The sequence below is a fragment of the Notamacropus eugenii genome, chromosome 6 (genome assembly GCF_028372415.1).
Source record: "Notamacropus eugenii isolate mMacEug1 chromosome 6, mMacEug1.pri_v2, whole genome shotgun sequence".
NCBI lineage: Eukaryota > Metazoa > Chordata > Mammalia > Diprotodontia > Macropodidae > Notamacropus > Notamacropus eugenii.
This window is the reverse complement of record NC_092877.1, coordinates 32,399,266-32,421,494: the sequence shown is the minus strand read 5'-3', so window position 1 is coordinate 32,421,494 and position 22,229 is coordinate 32,399,266. Positions and strand designations below refer to the sequence as shown.

At 40.2% G+C, this 22,229-nt stretch overlaps 1 protein-coding gene across 9 annotated transcripts in view; it reads left to right on the top strand.

Moving 5' to 3' along the window:
* Window positions 1-22,229, top strand: part of TEAD1 (TEA domain transcription factor 1) — a 315,884-nt gene that overhangs the window by 225,894 nt on the left and 67,761 nt on the right. For 8 of the 9 annotated variants that reach the window (XM_072619404.1, XM_072619402.1, XM_072619403.1 and 5 more), the window contains 3 exons: window positions 17,207-17,341; window positions 18,817-18,863; window positions 21,299-21,360. In XM_072619404.1, the coding sequence (XP_072475505.1) occupies window positions 17,207-17,341; window positions 18,817-18,863; window positions 21,299-21,360 (244 nt within the window). Of the gene's footprint in view, window positions 1-460; window positions 16,421-17,206; window positions 17,342-18,816; window positions 18,864-21,298; window positions 21,361-22,229 lie in introns of those variants that run through there. The other variant, XM_072619406.1, reaches the window with a different exon arrangement.

Below are 22,229 nucleotides of genomic sequence, written 5' to 3'. Positions count from 1 at the left end.
TTATGTAAATAACAGGCTGGCTTTGTCATAGGCCTACTTGTTCTGAGCATTTGGTTTTCCATATGCAGTGGGCAGCATGCTGGCAGGCATGTATGGCTGATGGTGGCTGGCTTTTTAGCTGCGCTGGCTGAACAGTTGTGTTGTTGAAGAACTAAGACAACTTCATAGGTCCTGCTTTTTAACAAGGGGGTGCTCTCCTCCACACAGATGTGGCCATCCTGAGTGGCGACTGGCCCTCCCAGTCCCTGAGCCACCCAATTAAAGATGTTCACATAGTTCAGAGATGCTTCATTCCTGTTCCCCACGTTGCCTGCACTTTCTTCCTATTTGAGGCTCACTCTCTGTAGAGCAAAGCTAAAGTCTTAAGCAGACCTCTCCTGTTCGGGAGCTATATTTCTGCCTTATTCTTCTTTTTAAGCAACCTTTCTAGATAGGGAAGGGGAAGGGGAAGGGGAGGTGGGGAGCACGGGGTAAGAGTGCGTTGCCATTGGGATTTTGTTTGATAGATGTCCTTTGTGAATTCTTTCAAAAATAATGTCAGTACAACCATCCCATTCACCTTCTCTAGCACTGCCCCATCCTTCTTGCTTCTCTCCAGGTAGCAAATGTACAGGTGTCTAAAACTTTGGTTTGAGGGGGGAGGAGGAATGAGATGGGGAGGACTGGCACTTGCTTTGGGAAGAGGAGCAGAGTTTAGCTAATGTTGGATATCAGATAGATTTGTTTTTAATCAGCCGATGTTAACTGAGCTTTTGTATTTGGTGTTCAGAGACTCAATACAACTTAGACCCTGCTAAGTGGTGAACTTGCTTTCAAAGTTCTTACAGTCTAAGAGGGCTTTTAAGATACTTATGAGCTGTAGAAAGTGGTATCAGAGAAAGCTTAAGGTCGTTTTGGTCAGGGTGTTGATAAGTGGGCTTCAGAGAGGAGAGAGGGCCTGTTTCAGGTGGGCCTGGAGAGGTGGTTAGGACTTTGACCAGTGAGGAGAGGACTTTTTAGGGAGAGGTGTGGTGCAAGCTGAAAACTCTAGTTATCTGTGGAATAACCTAAGTGGGTAGTGCCCACTGCCTCACTGTGGTAGGGTGTAGACTTTAGGGTCTAATTTTATGAGTAAAAATGCATTTAAATCTAAACCAATGCAATTCATCCAGTAAATGAAACTAGTACTGTGTTGATTACTACTACTACTACTACTACTACTACTACTACTTCTACCACCAACAATAACAATAACACATCTATATATAGCACTTATAAGGAAGTGATTCTTAGCTTTTTGGTCTCTGGACCCGTTTATACTTCTAAAATTATTGAGGACTCCCAAGAGTTTTTGCTTATGTAGGTTATATCTATTGGTATTTATGGTATGAGAAATTAAAATGGATAAAATCTTAAAATAGTTGTTTATAATTCATTTAAAATAACTAAAGTAAGCCCATTATGTTATGATAAATAATATATATTATTAAAAATAACTATTTTCTAAAAATTCGTTGAGAAGAGTGGCATTATTTTATATATTTTTGCAAGTTTCTTTAATGTATATCTTGATAGAAGACAGCTGCATTCTCATGCTTGCTTCTGCATTCAATCTGTTGTAGGTTTTTTTTTTTTCTGGTTGAAGTATATAAAGACAATCTGGCTTTACACAGATAAGTATTTGGAAAAAGGGAGGAGTATTTTAATAGTCAGTTATCATTATACTATTATTATGAAAATCATTTTAAATTTACAAGACCCCTTGAAAAAGTCTTGAGATTCCCAGGAGTCTCTAGATTTTGAGAAATGCTTCTTAATGGTTATACAACTGTTGTTCTGTTTGTCCTTCCTTCTCAAAGAGGGCCATGACATCAAGATAATGACATGACTTGCACTTGACTTTGATTTGAGAGAGGGAGGGCTGTAGGCTAAGGTCTTGTCAGATTCTCACTTTGAGTGAGATACCCCATGAACTACTCTTTAAGTAGTTACTCAAAGGATGCCCCCTTTTAAGAAAAGAAAAAATAACCCCCCAAAAAATCAAACTGAGAGGGGAAGACCCTCAGGGTTCCTGGGTGAAAGAGAAATAGTTACTATTTAGTAATTACTAAAATAGTAATTGTATGAGATCAATGAGTGGTACAACTAGAGTTACCTTCATTTTACATCAGAGTGAGCTAGTATTTGGGAAATGGATAAAGTGAAGGCAGGCATAAATATAAATAGCTTATCCAGCTGTGTTTCACAGCTCTCTGGTTTTAGAAGCAGAGAAGTTAGAGCAGCTGACTTCCTTTTGGATATTGCTAAAGGCGCACCCAGTGGTGGCAGTGATAATATTCAATATAAATTTGTTATAAACCCCACAGGATCAAAACATGGCTGCCATAATTCCATCATTTCAAATAGGTTTGGATGTGTTGCCTTTGATATTCCCTAACCCATTGTCATTAGAGTTATCCTCAGATTGGTTCTTCCAGTGGTAGAAATGAGCTTAATGATCTAGTCCAGGGGTGGGGGAACCTGCAGCCTCAAGGCCACATGTGGAACTCTCTGGCCTCAAGTGCATCCCTTTGACTGATGGCCTTGAAGCCGAAGGTTCCCCACCCCTGACCTAGTCACATTTTCTCACTTAGTTTCTTTAGTATCTAATGTCAAGAATTTGTAGTTGGTTACCACACTCTCCCTTTCTCCCTGGGAATTGGGCCTGCCTGAATAATCCAGGTCATAGGATAAACCTGTGACTTTGATCCCCTCCATCCTGAACTCCACCTAGCTAAATCAATACACAGCTCCACAAACAGAGCCCCCAAATGGAAGTAATTTCCAAGTAATAAAGAAATGAATTTAAAAGGGAAGCTCAGGAAGAATTGTGGAGACAAAGGAATTCAGACTCCTCAGTAGAATAGGGGCTGCTGCTTATCAGAGGAGTTGAGTGATAAGAGAGGGTATCATAGCTGTATTGTCAGGAATTAACAAAGCCATGTCCAGTTCACAAGACCTTGAAGTTTCTTATGAAAGTTCTTTGCTCTTCAACACATTTAGAGGTCCTAGAGATTCTTTATGAACACCTGAAAGGGCCATAGTTCTCCAGTATCCACTCATTTCCTTTCATTTCCCTTTCTTTCTACTGTTTTGAAGGAGTGGTTTGTCCATACCTGGGAGTCCGTACCACTGTGCTTTGTTCTGCACGGACATGCCTTCTGTTCTCCAAAGAGTCAGAAGGGTGTGGTGAAAATCTCTATGCAAAAAAAAAAAAGGAGAAAGTTAACTTGTGGTCTGCCAATTGAACCAAACAATTAACTGGACTTTCCACAGCCTCTAGAATAGAGAAGTCATTTGTGTGATTTAGAAAGCAACTGTTTTAAAACCAGAAAATAGTGATTAGCAGGAAAAGGTTCACTTGGAGAAGTCACAAGATTGCAGATTAAGAGCTAAAAGAGAAATCAGATAACATTTACTCCAGCTCCCTGTTATGGAGGAGGAAGCCTACACGGGACGCAAGTAGTATCAGAAAGTGTGATTTTTTTTGAATGCAGGTCCTTTGATTACTGTAGAGCAGTGTGCTCTTTCTCCTGTACCAGGTCTTCAGTGGAGATTCTGTGGGGTACTATCCTAAGCTCTCATCGGCTTAACATTTCTCACATTTGGGTATGACCTACAGAGAGACAGAAAGAGAGAGAGAGACAGAGAGAGAAAGAGAGAGTGCTCTCTAATGAATGAAAAAATAGAGATCTTCAAAGATCCCTATAATAGGCTGACTGGAACAATGAGTGAATCTAATGAGATGAAATTTAATAGGGATAGATATATAAAGTCTTAAACTTGAGATAAAAAAAAATCAAATTCACAAGTACAGAATTGGGGAGGTGTGATTCATGTGGTGACTGCCCAGGGGTTTTTGGTGGCCTGCAAGCTCAGTATGAGTCAAAAGTGATTGATGTGTCAGCCAAAAGAGTTAATCGTTTTCAACTGCATTAATAGAATTTTAACATGCGCTGAGTGGGGGAAAGGATAGTCCCACTCGGCTCTGCCTCGGTCAGACTACATCTGGAGCTGTATAGCATTCATTTTGTGCTCCATGTTTTAGGAAGATAATTGACAGTTTGAAGTAGGCCCAGAAAAGGATGACCAGGATGATAAAAGGACTTGAAGTAAAGCCATGCAAGGATTATTTCCAGAATCTGGGGATGTTTACATCGGGGAGAGAAGATTTAGCAGGGATGTGATCTAGGTCTTCAAATATTTGAAGGGTTGTCATATGGAAAAGGGATTAGGTTTGTTTTCCCTTGCTCCAGAGGGTAGAGATGGTCCCGATGGATAGAAATTAGAGAGAAACTAATTGCAACCCAGTATTAGGAAAAACTTCCTAACAATTTAGGGGGAAAAAAGCCAAGTGAACTGCCTTAGAGTGATAGTGAGTTCCCTGTCTTTGGAGGTGTTCAAGGAGAGACTGCATGATTACTTGTGGGAAAAGAGAATTCCTGCTTCAGACATAGTTTGGACTGTACCTATAAATTCTCTTGCAAATCTAAGATTTTGTGAAGAACCGCATTGAAAAAGTTAAAGGGGAGAATATGGGAGATCTGTCACAGAATCACAGAATTTCAGAGATCAAAGGGACCTAAGTCATCATCCATCTCATGCTCAAGAGGAATGTTCAGTCACGGGATCAAATCACAGTCATTCTGAATGTTCACTAATAAACCTTAAAGGACTATTAGTGGAACTACTTTATTATTATGAATGTATTTTAGCTATCCAGCTGCTGTTTAAATATAAGGTTTACAGAACACTTGAAGCACATTATCTCATTTGCCCTTTGTAACAACCCAATGAGGTAGATACTACAGACATTCTCATCCCCTGTTTTACTGATGAGGAAAGAGGTTTACAGGTTAAATATCTCCAAAGACACAGCTAGTAAATGCCAGAGGCTGGATTCAAACCCAGGGGATGTAGTAGAATTTCACAATGGAAAAGCACATCAAGTCTGGTCTCAGTTCTGGGTTCTGTTCCTTGGGTCTGCCACTTGCTCCCTGTGTGACACTGGGCAAGTTTATTAACATCTCTGGGCCTCGAGTCACTCTGTAAAATGAGGAGCTAATACAAAGAGATGTTTAAGGGCCCTCCCAGCTTTAAATCTATGACCTACATATAACCCTATGATTATGACCTCAGGGTCACAATATAACCAGGTCCTTTGTCCCTTGAAGTTGTGGTCTTCTCTCCTCTCCTCCTTCCCCCATTGCCTCTCCAACATGCATTAAAATCCTTAGGATTCTGAAATGGGGCCAGATGGTACAAATTCTAAGGATATTTCCCATTTTCTACCCTACTCCCAAACAGCAAAGTCCCAAAAACAATTGTATGAGATTATAGGGTTGTTTTTGGTGGGAGTGGGTATGAGAAGGGGGGTAGTGCTGATGAGTAGGATGGGAAGCAAAGGAAATGAGCATTTATTAAGTGCCTTCTATGTTCCAGATACTGTGCCAGGGGTTTTACAAATATTATCTCATTTGGGTATGTTACACACATGTACGTTAAAAAACATAAAAGGTCATTGGGCAACAGCAAGATGTAGAGACAATTTAGAGCAGGGTCCCTGCCTCATAGTATGTGCCCATGCATGAACTACTCATTTTAAATTAATGTTCACTTCTTTGCCTTACTATTCTAAGTGATGCTTCAAAGACCCCAGGGAAAGGGGTGTCTTTCAGATAAAGAAAGTCCCATGTGCCAAAACCTAACATTGCTGACAGAAGGATAGCCTGAGTGAAGAGCAGCCAGTCTGCTGCCTGAGAAATCACCAACTGCTTTTAATTTTGACAGTTATTCCCACCTTCCTTGTCTCTTTATTCTCAGCTTGTTAGGTCAATGTCCTCTTGACAGATTTAAGAAAATTCTTATGTAGAAAATTCAAAAAATAACTTCCAGGGGCTAACTAATCTCCATCTGCTTTATGCTGATAAGGCAATTCAATTCCAGTTGGACAGGTACCTGTTGGGTGCCAGGCACTGTTCTTAGGCTCTGGAGATACCCCTTGCCCTCAGCGAGCTCTACATTCTCTCAGACAAAACAACAACGAAATAGTAATGATAATAACAAATAATAAAGATAATAGTACATAATAATATGTACACAAATCAGTCAATACACAGTATGTACAGAGTAAATATTAAGGGAGGCTTAAAGCTGGTGGGGGAGAGGCTTAATAACTGGGATGAAACAGGAAAGGCCTTATATTTTCTGACTCCCTTTTAGGTGGTGCAGTGGGTAGAACATAGGATCTAGAATCAGGAAGACATAAGTTCAAATTTGGCCTTTACCTCCCAGCATCATTGTATGTATTAAATGAAATAATGCTTGCAAAGCATTTAGGACAGTGCCTGGAACATTTTGTTATAATTTGGTCGTTTCATTCGTGCCTGATTCCTTTTTACCCCATTTGGGGTTTTCTTGGCAAAGACACTGGAATGTTTTGCCATTTCCTTCTCCAGCTCATTTTACAGATGAGGTAACTGAGGCAGAAAGGGTGAAATGACTTTCCCAGGATCACACAACTAGTAAGTTTCTGAGGGATTTGAACTCAGTTATTCCTGACACATAGTAGGCACTTAATAAATGTTCTTTCCTTCCTTTCTTACTCTGTTCATAAATTTTCAGGTTTTTTTTTTAAAGAGGTTTTCCCCCTTTAGGTTCTTTGTTAGACTAATCATCATTAAGAATAACCAGTGTTTCTAGTACTAGGGAAAAGAGTGGGTTTGAAGGTAAACTGTGCTGGATTATTTTAAGAGCCTGGCTCCTTCAGGAAATTTTCCCTTGTTTTCTCTCAACACCAGTTGAGGACCACCAACTTCAGACAGACTTTTTGTTCGTGAAGCTGCTCCCTGCTTATTCTTTGATAATGTCATTACTGTCCTTTAGAAAGTAAACCCGATGCCTGCATAAAATTACAGGTAGGGAAGGCTTTTTTCCAGTACTAACCACAGCCTTGGTTCATCTTAGAAAACAGAAGTATATATGTCTGGGCTTGGACAGAGTCCAGCCTTGAAGAAAAGACTGGACTTGTTGGCATTACGTCATCTAGACAAGAGAATGCCTGGCTTCAGGCCTGGGCCCCACTGACCATGTCCACTTGGCGGTGACTAATTTATGAGCTGGATGTTCTCGTTCTTCCCCCAGGCCAGCTTCTTCAGTTAGTCTCACACGCTGGCCTTTGTGAATTGATTTCTGAACAGACCTTTCATTGCATTTCTGCCTGGCAAATAGCTTACGGTTTGGATTATTTATTTCATTCTCTTTGGGAGTCAGTCTTGCGAGTTTCAACTTGAGCACTGCTGAAATCCAGGCCACTTAAGCCCATCAGTGGATAAGTGGGTCCTTCCACAGAGCTGATCTAGCTACATCCTTTCAATATGTGAGTCTTTCTCAGAAGCTCTAGAGTATTGTGACATGCAATAGTCAATAGCTATTTATTATGCACCTACTGTGTGCTTGGCACTCTATAAAAACTGAGGATGTACATACAAATAAGAACAAAGAAGAGCTCTGTCCTCAAAGAGCTTAGAATCTAGCAGAGGAAGACAACATACAAAAAAGAAGCTAAAAGGCAAGGCAGAAGAAACTCAAAACAATATTCATGGTTGTTCGCTCCTTTGCTTTCAACTTGGTAAAAAAGATGTCCAATAGGTCAATGGTTTTCAGGAATCAGAAAGACATTAGTAGTCACTGGAGTACTATGACATCCAAGGATGATTTTTATGTCACACTTAGCTCCTTGTTGCTGCTGTGGCCTAGGATTTTTCTAAAATGTGACAGCACTATAATTGAATTTAAAAAATGTCAGCATTCTCCTTTGGGATGAAGGCAGTACATCAGTGGATCAACACAGTAGTGGAATCAGCATTGCAATCCAAAGATTTTCCTCTGCATGTCTGAGTAGATCTAATTTTGAAAAAATTAATTAAATTCTACTTTTCTCATTCCCAAGAAGAAAACTGAGTTGCTGGTGATGCTTCTTTATTAGTGGTGTAGGCATTTCTTATTTATTTATTTTTATTGGTGGTGTAGGCAGTCCGCTCAGTTCAGATGTTTGTATAGTATGGATGCATTCCAAGTATTTGGGGACCTGAATTGTGCATTTCACACTGACATGTCACTTGCCAAGTCCAGTACTGTTAATTCAGTTCAACAAGCATTTGTTAGGCACCTACTATGTACAAGGCTCCATCATGAGTTTTCTTGGTGACTGTGAAGATAGGGGAGCCCTCTACATAGCTTAATCTGTATCCTGACTTAGTTTACCTGTTTGTGTGTTTGTTTCAGTGATGTCTGATTCTTTGTGAACCCATTTGGAGTTTTCTTGGTAAAGATACTATAGTGGTTTGCCATTTTCTTCTTCAGCCCATTATGCAGATGAAGAAACTGAGGCAAACAGGGTTAAGTGACTTGCCCAGGGTCACCCAGCTGACTGATAGGTGTCTGATGCCAGATGTGAACTCAGGAAGATGAATCTTCCTGACTCCAGTCTTAGCACTCTATCCACTGTGCCACCTAACTGCCCAGTTTATATATAGAGGTTTTTCTTCTTAAGGGATATATGAGATTATGACTTTGCTGGACTAAGTTTGTTTCACTTTTATATTGAATGAAACATGGATTTATGATTTCATAGCCCTTGTGGCCACAATGCACTTGTTTTCTGTTGTAAATTTAAGTTTCCTAGCTTATAGCCATTGATGTTACTCAAACTGCTTTGGCATGAGCAGCAGAGATTAGAATGATGCTATTAGGGATAGAGGAGCGATCTAGGTCTGGCAGTGGTGTTGTACCATGGGTATGGTTGGCATCGAAGTTAGCCATGGAACAAAACATAGACTGAGTGATCCCCATATTAGAACCTTGCTCACCCTTTGGGTACTAAACTCAGCCATTCTGTAGGAGGAGAGGTTCTTTAGACCATTCCAGTTACCGTAGAAGTAATCTCATCTCACAGTGATGATACTTATCCTGCCTCCTCATTAAAATGTCTCCCAATCCAGATTGGTTTACCCTTATATGTAAATTGTTCAGCTGCCAGTAAACTCGTGTGTATGTATGTGGGTACACACACATATGTATACATATACACAAATATGTATATTACTCCATATGTATATGTGTATGTTTGGGGAAAGAGAGAGCACATGCCCCACTCCCACTGCTTGATGCTGTGCGGTGCCAATAAATTCCTTTTTTTCTTCACACACACACTATATATGTATACGTGGAGGGGGACAGAGAGAGGAGGTGTTAACAATTAACAGTCTGGGCAATTGGGAAAGATCCCCCTCCCGTAGGTGAGATTTGAGCTAAGTCTTAAAACACATCAAGAGAACAAAGAGGCAGCTGGGTTTTTCAGAGAATAGTGGTGGAACTTGGGTTCAGGAAGATCTGAGTTCAAATCCTACCTCTGATACTTTATGTCTGTTTGGCTTGGGGCAAGTTTTAAACTCTCTCTGGCTCAGTCTTCTTTTCTGTGAAATGAGAATAATAATAGCGCTTTCCTCATAAGGTTGTTACAATGATCAAATGCATTATGTGATGTAAAGGGCTTGGCAAACTTTGCAGGGCTATATCCATGATAACTAATGAATTTAATATCATTAAGAGGTAGAGGTGATTCTGAAGAGCATTCTGTGGTGGGGGGAAGTTGGCCAGTGTTGCTAGAAGGTTGAGTCTGTGGAGGAGAGTAAGGTATAAGAAATTGGGAAAAGTAGGAAGGAGGCAAATAAGGATCAATCCTCTTTGGCACTCAAGAAGTGAGAACTTAAGACCAGTGGGGAGAAATTGTAGGGGGCAGGATGTTACTGTGTGAGGAACAATATTTTAGCAATTAGCCCTTGCCTAAAGGAGACCAGGAAACCTCCTTAGTCAATGAACACTTCCCTAGAAGTATTCAAGTGAAGTCCAGAAGGGGCTCTCCAAACAGCTGCCAAAGCTATATGTAATCCAGAACCCCTTCCAGCTCTCAGATTTTGTGAAGAGATCCAGAGGGTGAAGGCAAGATGTTTTGAGAGCCAAGCTCAAGCCACTGGCTGCAGGGGTGTCTGAAATGCTAAATTTTAGCAATCAGGTAAAAAAATCCACCTCCAGGAGGATATTCCCCAGAGAGTGGGTACATGGAAGCTTTCCTTCAGCATCCATTGTTAATTTGAATCCGAGGTCCCAGGCTCATTACAGAAAAGCATGCCTACGTCTCTCATGTCCTGCTCTGACAATTCTTTATAATGTGCCCCACAATGATATTTTAAAAAACATTGTTGACAATTACAGAAAGCTAAATATAGTTCTGTACCTTTTACAATGAACAATGATAAAAAGCCTTGAGCATTTTTCTTTGATGTGAATGGAATCTTTGGGCATTTTGAAATACAATCAGATGAATTAATGCTGCTCATTAGACACCCAGTCAGGAGAGTCCTGAATGGGCATTCTTTCCTTGGCCAGTCCTGCTAGACTGAAATAGCCAGCTTTTGTATATACCCCTCTCTTCACTAATAATAAGCAAATTAGAGATCATGGCTAAGGGAAAAACGTTCAGGTTCTCTCTGTCCTTTGTTGAGAACAATGATATATTTTTGTGGTCTCTTTATCCATTTTGGGGCTACTGTTAATAATTACCAAGTTTATATGAATAATAGGTAACGTATAACTAGAAACTGTGTCTGCAAAATTATTTATTAAGGAAGCATTTTGTGCTCATTTTTTCCTTTTTATTTAAGGCTTTTTTGCAAGCCAATTCTTGTCTTCCTAGTTCCACATCAGATGTTTCCATTGCTAGGGAGAGTCTCTTATGTTGAGAAAGCAATTCTCTAGTACTGACAGCTGTTGGATTTGTGGACTCCTGCTATCCTGAATTTATCTATGATGATTTAGTGAAGATCTTTATGAAAAGAAATTTTTAAAATTATTTTATAGTACTAGCCCAGTTTTGAATGGTATTTGGAGTCACTTGACTTCTGCTTTTGGTTTAATTTTATTTTGCACATCCACGTGCAAGCAATCATTAACTTCCCTTTTTGGTAAATTCTCCTTGAATTGTCCTCTGCCATCCCTCCCCTCCCCCTCAAAAAAAATTTGAAATCTGGAGAAAGGAGAAAATTTTGTAATATCCAGTCTATGGTTTATTAAAAATCCATTGTTTAAAAACACTTTGTACTTGCCATGTGTTCTTGAAATGTTAGGAAGTAATGCATTCAGACCTCCTTCCCAACATTTCTATTACGTGAAGAAATCGTGCAAATAAATTCTCCAGAACTTTGAAATACAAAATGAGTGCAGCCAGTGGAACACCACATTATAGCCACAGCTGAACTCTGCTTTATAAAATATGAATGTCAAGTTTATTTTGTAACAAATACATTCTGAAAAGATCCATCTGAGGAGTTTGTGGATGACTGCAGCTGGACTTGACTGCCTGTGATTAGATCACTAGGAGTAACTGTGTTTCCAAGATTGTATAGAAGACCAAGTAAGCTGATCGAACAATTCATGGTCCCTGCCTCTTCTTAAAATTCAGCATCTTGGGGCTATCATATTGGTGGGTTTCCTGAACCTCACAGTGTTCTCTCAGAATCTTCCAGCCCCTAGGTTAGGCAGGAGCCAGGTGCTCCTCCTCTATCCGCCTGCCCAGTGTGTCCAACAGTTACACACAGTAATTAGTGCAGGATTTCCAGGCCATCACCTCAGACTGGCATTTGGTCAGTCTTCCACAGAAAACTTAGGGCTCTTCCTTGGCTCTAACCTCTGCAGCTGTGTGGACAGAGGAACTTTCAGCCAGCCATTCAGAATGGGCTTATCCAGACCCTAACTGTGAAAAGTTTCCCCCTCCTTTGAAAAAAAATAAAATGATTTACCTAAATTTATTCTGTTTTCTCAAATGATCAAATGCTCTAGAGCTGGAGAACACAGGTTAACGATATTCTCTCAGAGCTCCAAAACATGCCATTTACTCCCAGATCTGAAATAGACGTTTTTGCCATTGCTTGTTGATTCGGACAATTTTAGAACTGGACAGGATCTGCCAGGTCACCTGGGTCAATCCCCATCCTTTATAGAGGAAGCAGTGCCTTCAGTCTCCTGAGTTCCATGCAAATGCTCTCACTCTCGGATTCCATGCTAGACTTCTGCCTCTCAAATCTGTGCATCAATCTCTGGACTTTGCAAAGTGCATTAGGTACTTCATATGTTATCAAAATCACCTTCCTTTCCCCACTTGCAGTTCAACATTATTAACCCTAAAACCCAGTTGCTGAATTACTAAAGTAACCTTCCAAGGCTACTGGGAAGAAAGCACTTTGTGAGCGTGAAAGCAGTTAAAATGTCAGGTACTCTGTTATTGTCCCAGTCTTTGTGGGAGGTAGGCTCTACATCCATAACAGATGTATAAGCCACCATTCCTCTTCTCTTCCCCTACCCCAGTCCTGTTCCTCCAGTATCCCTAGGTGATGCTTGGTTTTTTTCATGAGGTTCTGTGAATTTCTCAAAGCAATATTAAATTTACTCTAATTTTTAAAAATTCATTTTTATTTTGAGCTTGAAATTCTCTCTCCAACCCCTTCCCTTCCCATTGAGTAGGCAAGAAATATGATACCCATTATGCATTTAAAGTCATGCAAAGCATATTTCCACATTAGACACGTTTATTCTAATTTTCAAAATAAATCTCTACTCTAGAGGAGCAAGGAGAGTTTTACAAAATTAAATAAGCAGTAATAAAATACATCTCACTTTGCAAAAGGTTGGAAATAACTTGTATAATTCATCTGGCCTTTTAAGGTCAGCTCCAACATAGTCCAGAGAGAATCTCTTCCCAGGAGATTGACTTGAGAGACATCAAAATGGAAAGAATTCCTGATACTTTCCCAATAGCAAATGATCCATCATTAAATATCTATTAAGTGCCTACTGTGTTCCAGGTACTGAGAATACAAAGACAAAACTGGAAGGATCCCTATCCTCAAGTAATTTACTAAGGCAGATAACATGTACAAATATGTATATACAAAGTCTATGCAGACATATATAATAACAGTGTTAACTTAGCAAACATAGATTTGCTTAAAAGAAGGGGGCAATATTTATGGGACCATGAATTCTGAACCTGGAAGGATGTAAGGCATCATCTAGTCCAACTTGCTCTTTATCCAGCTGAAAATACTGAGGCTCAGAGAAAGAGGTTGTTTTGCCTAAAGGGGCATAACTAGTGAGAAGCTGAACTAGAACTGAAAGCCTCCTGCCTTGGGTGTCAAGATCCCTTTGATCACCTCAAACTTGCTTTCATATACTGACTTGGAATATTTTTGTTAGGTTCATGGTATGTAAGATTGAAGTAGGTTTGAGTGGGGAGTGTCAGATTATGAAACTTGTTTTTTTCATTATGAAAGCATAATTTATGAATATTTGCAAAAGTAGATGTGGTACAGAAGAAGGAAAAGAGTGTTCACCAAAATACAAAACTAAAAATTCATTCAACAGTCCCTTCACATGATTATGCAATACCTTTCATATAATGTGTACTAAGTACTTGTTGAATGAATGAATGAAAAAATGAACAAATGTACCACTTGTATAATAAAACCAGTTTTGGAAACAAGAGAACTGCTCTTAATTTGGGTTTTTTCCCCCCTCATTGGCAATGAGTCACATCCTAAAGCCCTTACGCACCAGGGATTCATCTAGTCATCAGGATTCCAACCCCTGTGTGAAATGCCCTGGACTACTCCAGGATGAATTCAAATTCTTGTGTCCCTCAGAGGCAACTTAACAAGAAAGAGATGTCTACACTGCTTCTGAGAACTTCTAGGGGTGCAGTAGCTACCGGTGGATCCCTGCCCTGTGGAATCTGTGCTTTTGTTTATACTGGATTCAAGAATTTTCCAGAGAGACAATGGGAAATATGTCATCAGAGAGATGTCTGATTAAAAAAGAAGGTGGGCTAGTCAAGCAGCAGGCACATTCAAGCCTACATGTTTCACTGGTATCCGTGCAAGATGTGATTCCTCAGTAGAGGATTCATAGTAGGAAATTGAGTAGTCACAGGATGAGAGGGCATGGATGGTGTATAGAATGAACAGCTGGAGGCTGTCCTCTCTCCCTTCCCCATCAGTGAGAGCAGGGATCCATTGAAAGCATGCAAGAGTAGCAGAACTAACCCAGTGAACAGTTCTCTCTCATTGAGTGATCAGTTGTTTGGGTCTGTAACTACATTAGTCATTGTGAAGAGTATGACTGTTGGAAAAAGCAAGAAGTTTATAATTTAATAATCTTCCTGCATCAAAGATCTGTCATTCAGTCAACAAGCATGGCTAACAACTCAGTGAATACTTACTAAATAGTAATCCCATTGTTGAGTTGTGTCTGACTGTTTGTGACCCAGTGGACCACAGCACACATTCCATGGGGTTTTCTTAGCAAAGATACTGATTCACCATTTCTTTCTCTAGTAGATTAAGGTAAATAGAAGTGAAGTGACTTTTCCAGGGTCACACAGCTAGTAAATATCTAAGGCAGAATTTGGACTGAAGTCTTCTTGACTCTAGGTCTTCTATTCACAGAAGAACCTAGTAAGCCTCTACTACTTGTCAATTGAGAGACATGGTGTACTACTAGTAGCTAATAGATTTATTCTAACACTGATCATTTATATAGCTCTTTAATATAAAATATATATGTTATACATATTAGTTATTAATATATAATATATTTATTATACATAACAAAATATGTAAACTATGCACACATATATGCATATATGTATATAAATATAAAAATAAAAAAATCTCATTTGATTCTCACAGCTATTCCTTGAGGTAGAGGCTCTTACCATTCTCATTTTACAACTGAGGAAGCTGTGACTGATGGGATTAAGTGACTTGTCCCTAGGTCACATAGCTAGTAAGTATCGGAGATGGGTAGTCTTGATTTCCAGTTCAGATACCCCCAATGACACACATTGAATTTGAGCAAGTCAGTTAAATTTTCCAGTGCCCCAAACAATTCTAAGACTCTCAGCTCCTGAAGAGATGTTGGTGTGTATCATGGGTCTGGATTAAAAAAAAAAGTTCAAGGCACACTACTAGATGAGAGGTTGGAAATGATACATTAACAACCACAAGACTAGAAAGGACAAAGTGATGTAGGCTACTAAAAGCTGAAACACTGAGAAAAGACAGCTCCTGGGGAGGGAGGAGTCTGAGGAATCTTCAAACATCGTCACTGACACATTGAGTTCAAGGATTACTAGGCCTGTTTAGCCATGAATCAACAGTAGACCCTGAGGCCATTTCTCCATAGTGTTTATTCTGCACAGTTACATCATAATGGTGGTTCTGACTTACCAAAAAAAGGGCAAATTGTGTTTAATATCCTTTGTTTATGGAGGTGGGGATGGATGTGTTTTAGATTTTTATTCAAAAATGGTTTTTAAAAAAGCTATGACAGGCTTCAGGAATAAAACTCCAGTTAGATGGGACAGATCTTGTTGTGATAAGAAGTCGGTGAGGTGGTGCAGATACCACCCCATGATTGTCTGGTAACCTTTTATTTCATCTCATTCAGACTACCCAGTGGATCATGCCAGTTGTGCCACAGCACTCAAAGTGTTCATCTGTGGCAGTTCCACAGCTTTGGTTGAATCTGTAAACATTGCAGTGATGTCTGTCTCAGTTTGTACCGGTTTCCTTGACCTGAAGGCAAAGCTTACCATAGTCCCTTTAATTAGGAGCGACAGCTTTGTACATGGCAGTAAACTGGTTTTGTTTCTCTGTTGTCGTGTGATGGCTACTTTGATGTGTGGAAAGGAATGAATCCGTCTCTTATCGCTGAGTTTCCTTGGATTGATGACACACAGATTCAGGTGCCATGGGCACGTGTGTGTTTTTTACCTGCAAGTTTCTCTTGCCTGGTGCTCATGCAGAAATTCTGTTAACTGTTAATAGCACATTCACCCAGAAGAAGCGATCTTTTCTGGGTTTGCCTATGGCAACCAAGTATAAATTGCCTTCCTTTTGGTAGCAGGAGTTGCTGACATGAAGACTGTGATCACTTTCCCATTTAGGCTTCTAATAGACTCTATTATCTGTATTTGGGGTAAAACAAAGTACAAAATCAGCTTGAGACTTGCTTTGTTACATTTGGGGGAGGAGGCTGGGTTAACCATTTTTTGATCAATCTCTGGGTGAATACCTAAATTGTCTGTTCTGACACATGGGGAAGCTTATTTTTATATGTATTTCATACCCTAATATATGCATGTATATCTGCATACATATGTACACAAATACGTGCTGTGTACATAGATGTTCATATCTTTTTTTTTAATTAAAGAAAAACAAACCCTGCTCTTGTACCACAACCATTTTAACAAACTGTTTGTTATTGTATCCAGGTAACAAGCATGGTAAGTATTTTCATTAAACCAAGTATTATATACTTGAGCTGTGCTTGGCAGAATTTTTGGCTAGCTTTGACTATCTTCAGCCTTTGCTGTTTTCTAAAAGAAGCATTTGAAAGTTAGCATTACTACACATGCTTTCAGCTTTAAAGGAAACACGTCTTGTGTGTCTAAGAGAGCATGCCCCCCTGAACCCCTTGAGCATGTCCGCCAGTTTGCTTATACAAGTGATCTTGCATTATTGCTTCTGGCCTTCCTTCATCACTAGTTCTTTGAACCAGTGTTTCAGCATTCCACCTGGATTTAGGAGCCCTTGTGTTTGTATGAAGATACCTACAATTCCAACCTATCCTTCCCAGGGCTTGACTCACCAGCCCCAAACCCACCTGTAAACCTTAGGTCCCTTGGCCAATGTTCTGGGAAATAAATGGCCTCCCTGCCCTGGCCCTCCCCACCCTGCCCCCCGCTTTAGTGGATCAATAACTGAATTTTCACCCTGGGAGTTGAAAAACATATTGCTCATTCTCATTTTGAATACATTAAAAACAAGAGTTTTCAGGAAAAAAATATGAATGCTAAAATATTTGTACGTTGGGTATTAGAAAAAACCTTTATTATCAAGGTAGGTTAAGTTGAGCCTTCTGGCTGTATTTATCTATGCATGGTTGCTTTGTTTTGGGCATTTTTGGTGGCTTTTACATTTTAGTTTAAGTGCTAATAGCTACAGCTGTTCTAAGCTGATCGTTAGATTGTCGCCTTGTATTAAGACAGTATGTAACTGTCACATTAAAGGATCAGACAGCGAAGGATAAAGCATTGCAGCACATGGCGGCCATGTCATCAGCCCAGATAGTCTCAGCGACTGCCATTCACAACAAGCTGGGACTGCCGGGAATCCCACGCCCCACGTTTCCTGGTGCTCCAGGGGTAAGCCATTAGCTCATTTCAATAACAGTTTCTGTCCACACAGTGACAACCAGAAAGCAAGAGGCAAGATCACTAATCTAATAGGGTAGTACTAGCTCTCCCATGTAGTGTAAAGAAAACTTCGGGTGGTCAGATAGTACCAAGTAAGACTCTGGAATCCATTTAGAGAAGAGTTTCCCCACTGGTGGAAGCTTGAACTTATCGCTTATCAGGATCCCTTTCCAATGAAGGGCTTTCTTCTTTTCCTGTGGTTATAGGCAAACTGAATCCTCCCTTCTCTGTCTTCCTCTGTGACCTAATACTAATACAGAAAGGGGACAGGATGCAGGATGTCTCCTCAAATTTTGTTAAGCTCTGTCTTCAGACTCACCTTCTCATACTGTTCTGAAGTTTTGCTTCTGTGGATGCTTTTGGTGTCTTGAGCAATAGAAGCTACTCAATTCAGCAAATATTTATTGTGACCACTCTGTATATGGAGCAAGTTGGGCACTGTGCATATACAGACAAAAGCAATATCCCTGTCTTCAAGGAACCTTTATTCTTTTGGGGGAATTCAGTTCTCATTCAACCTGCAAGGGACTGAGGAGTATGTGGGAATCAAGGTGGGTAGATAATCATTCAGTAAGCTTTTATTAAGCCCTTACTATGGGTCAGCACTGTGCTAGGCACTAGAGATGACAAGACCAAAATGAAACAGCTTTTGTCCCAAGAAGCTTATACTCCATCTGGAAGGGGAAGATGGAAATCTATATGTCAGCAAAAGTATATACTGAGCCCCTACTTTGTTTGTACAATTACACTAGGTTCTGTGAGTCATATGAAAGTTTATGATACATGATTCTTGCCCTTTTAAAGGGATGATTCATACAAGGGGATAGTGGGAGGGGATGTTGGATAGGAAATGGGAGCCCAGATTTGTAGAGGGAGACAAATGTTGAACACAAAAGGCTGAACTTATGCAGGGTAGAGGGAGTGGAAGTGGGTAGAAGTCCCAGACAATTTGGAAGCACTGTGGAGGAAAGCTAATATCGTAATACGAAGGTTAGATTTTGGTTTCCTAAGGACTTCCTTACCACCTAACCTTAGGTTCTTATGCTTCTCTAGAAGTCCTGCTTGCCTGCCTTATGAAAGAAGGTATGAAAGGTGGCCCTGGGTCCTCGAAAGCTAAAGTAATAGAATGCCATCTTGGTTAGGTATTCCCAAGCTGAAAGTGTGGACCAGCGATAACCTATGTGTTTGCTGTTCAAAGGCTAGATTAATTAAGTGTAGAGAGAATCATCTCAGGAGATGGAAGGTGGGGGGGACAACAACCCAAGAAGACCATCTATTAAAGTGTGATTAACTTGTGATCTGCATTGGGGGGGAGAGAGATTACCACAGTAATGTCAGGAATCACTGAAATGTAAAAGTTTTAGCATGATAATGTATGTGTATATATGTTTATTCTTAATTATTAAATATCTTAACTTTTACAGTTCTGGCCAGGAATGATACAAACAGGTCAGCCGGGATCCTCACAAGAGTAAGTTTAAAATGTAGGATCTTACTTAAAAAAACAACAACAAAAAACCCTTTTTGTGTGCATGTTTGAAAAATGTGCTGCCAAAAGATAGGGAAATGGGGAATTCAAGTTGGAACAACCCTTAGAGATCATTTGGCCTGATTTCCTGATTTTCCAGACAGAAACAGTTAAGGTCCAGTGAGGTTGGGGCTATATTCAATTCAACTTTTAGAGAAAGTATTTCCCTTAGAGAAGAAGTCACATTCTTTCCAAACATCCAGCTCTTGGTGTTGTCTACTTTGGCTTCACTTTGTCTACGAAGAAATGGTTTCCTAAGCAAGTGACTTAATAAGGTTAAAGGAGGAATAATCACAAAAACACTTGAATGCCTTTGAAAAACTTTCATTTGATACAATGACAAATTATTCTAATGCTCAGTATATAAAAATCTTATAATTGGGTAGTGCTTTTTACTTCATAGTACTGTCTTGGGAGTTTTTAGTACACTATGCCTTCAAGAGCTAGGAAAGTGCATTTCAGAGTGACGGTATGGAACAGCAGATAGAGTTGGTCTTGGACTCCGAAGACCTATGTTCAGTTCCTTCGTCTGATATGTTGGCTATGGGAACCTATCTCAGTGCCCCAGGCAATTCAAGATTTCAAATTGCTAGACAGATACTGGTATATATTTTTAGAGGGATTTCCTCACTAGCAATTCTATACATTGATAAAAATCACAGGTCTGGTCTCCACCAAAAAAACCCCACAAACAAACCATAACCTTCCCAAATATTCTATCATTCAGAGTTATGTAAATTCAGGCAACCTGATCTCTTTATCACACTGAAGCAATCAGGTTTCTAAATAATGAGCTGTTTATCAATGCAATTTTATTAGCAGGATTAATTTCTTCTCTCTAAAAGTCACGAACTAGAGCTATTCCAAGTAGAATGGACTGCCTTTAGAAGTTGTGATTTCACTTTTACTCTAATTCAGGAGTTTCCAACCTAGAGAAGCTTGTCAAGAGGATATAGGGAAAATTTTGATTTGATCATTTTGTGAATTAATTTCCAATCAATGAAGTTAAAAATTCTGCTTAAATTGATTTATATAGTTTTGCTCCTAAAAGTGAGTAAAAAGGGATCCTTTTTATTTAATCTCTCAGTTTTATTTCTTATGTTTGTGTAGTAAATTCCAGAATTAATTTCCTTTCATATTGAATAGGGGTCATGGTTCACTGAAAGCCAAGGGGTACATAGTAAAAGTTGGGAATCTCTGCTCCAGAGGTTTTCAAAGAAAAGCTGGGGACAGGCATTTGTTGGGGATGTTTTGACACTGATTCTAACTTGTGTGAATGAGTGAGAATGGATGAGAAGGCCTCCCTGGTACCTTCAGTTGTGGCTTTCTACAACTTATTGATTTATGGGGGTAGAGGATCTTTGTATTCTTGGAGACTGAAAGAGTTCCAAGGGATTGACCCCATTTCCCACATTGGAGATAGACTTTGAAGTTTTCAAATCTTTATATAACCAAAAATCTGTTCTTCTAACCACCCTATAAGGTAGGCAGGCCAGGTGATACCATTTCACTTGCATATGAAGAACCTCAAACTTGGAGAGATTGAGTGACTTGTTCAGAGTTACACATTTCCTAAGAATGTAGTCCGACCTGAAGCCTTGGTCTAATGCCGAGTCTAGGATTTTTTCCTTTATACCAAGTTGCCTTTGAAAAAATTCAGGATTATTTTCTTTTAGCATTTATAGTAAGAGAAGATCAAGGAGGTCATTTAGTGTCTCTCATGGTGTTATATGGAAAACGTCTATCTGTGTCTCCAGAGAAAAAACAAGGGCATGTGTATGTGTTAGATGTTAGGAAGACCTTTTGAGTGTTTAAATCTATGGACCATGAACATGGTGGAGTTGCTCATAAATGCTATCCCCCTAAAGAGGACCTTAGTATAATAGATTGAGAATTGGAGAGGACCCTTGAAGCTACCTCACCCTACCCTCTCAGTGGAGGAAGCTGAGGTGCGGGGAGGTGAGTGCCTTGCCCAGTTTCACTGGGTAGAGCGGAACAGAGACAATTAGATCTCAGGTCCCCTGCCATACTTAGCATCCTTTCCACTGGACCAGTAATGAAAGGAACTATTTCACGCAATCCATAGAGTATGTTTCTTCCTTCTCACTTCATTATCACTTGCCACTCCCCTTTGCTTTGTCCTCCCTCTTTGAAGGTCTCCTTTTTTTGCTCTAGACACAGTTTAAGAAGGAAAGTTGTTCCTCAGCATCCTATTTCAGAACCTGCCCACACAGTAAGAGTTTTGCATGCCCTCTGGGGCAGAGAAAGGGATTATTCCTAGGGAGTTCTAATTAAATTAATAGAGAGAGTCTTTAAGCAGACTTTTTTTCTTCTGCCCATATGGTCTTAATGTGACTTTCTCTGTCCCTTTTTTCTAGCGTCAAGCCCTTCGTGCAGCAGGCCTATCCCATCCAGCCCACGGTCACTGCCCCCATTCCAGGTAAGTCTCCTTCCCAAGGCACTGTGGAGAGTTTGTAAAGCCCCATTGTTCTGCAAATGACATACAAAGCTGTCCCCTTTCCTGTAGCCTCATACATCTCTCTTAATTAGACATAATTAGTCTACTTCCCTCTCTGCTGAAGAATGAATAAGTGAATGAAGCATTGATTAAGTGCTTATTATTTGCAAAACAGCGCTAAGCATTGGGGATAAACTAGAAAGGTGAGGCAGTCCCCTGGAGCTCACGTTCTAATGGGGGAGATAGCACACAGGGAGGTCAGTTGGGGAGATCCCCAAAGAGATATTAATTCCTCTTCTTTAATGTCATTTCCATTGATAAAATGATGCCAGTTTCTGATGCTGAATCATTTGATGGTACCAACAATTTCGGTGGCAAGAACTTTCTTAGCTGGGTGTTAAGCTACGGCTTTAGCCACTGCTAAATGCAGTGACCAAGCAGCATCTCCATGGTGTTTGCTTTCCAGGATGATGGCTGAGGGCACGAGGCTGTTCCCAAGGCTCTTGGGCTGTTTCCATCAGGGTCTGAGGGGACTGATTGATCAAGATGATGGTGGTAATCTGACTTGCCTGGTATATATTGATTCCTCTTTCCCCCTCTGGGTGCCCTACTGCTTCAGTTTGGCTGCCCCGTTGGTAGCAGGTGGATAACTGGCCCTGTCTCCACAGGAGTTGCTTCCACAAATGATGGCTGTGAGGACCAGGCTGGATGCAGGACAGGTGGTCTGGGAGCTACCACTATTCTTAGGGCTCCTATGCCTAAGAGAGAGCCCTGAACTCCATACACATACCGGGGACCCTAAATCGTTATAAACCATGTTTATAATGTGCCAGCAAGAAGACCTATGATCC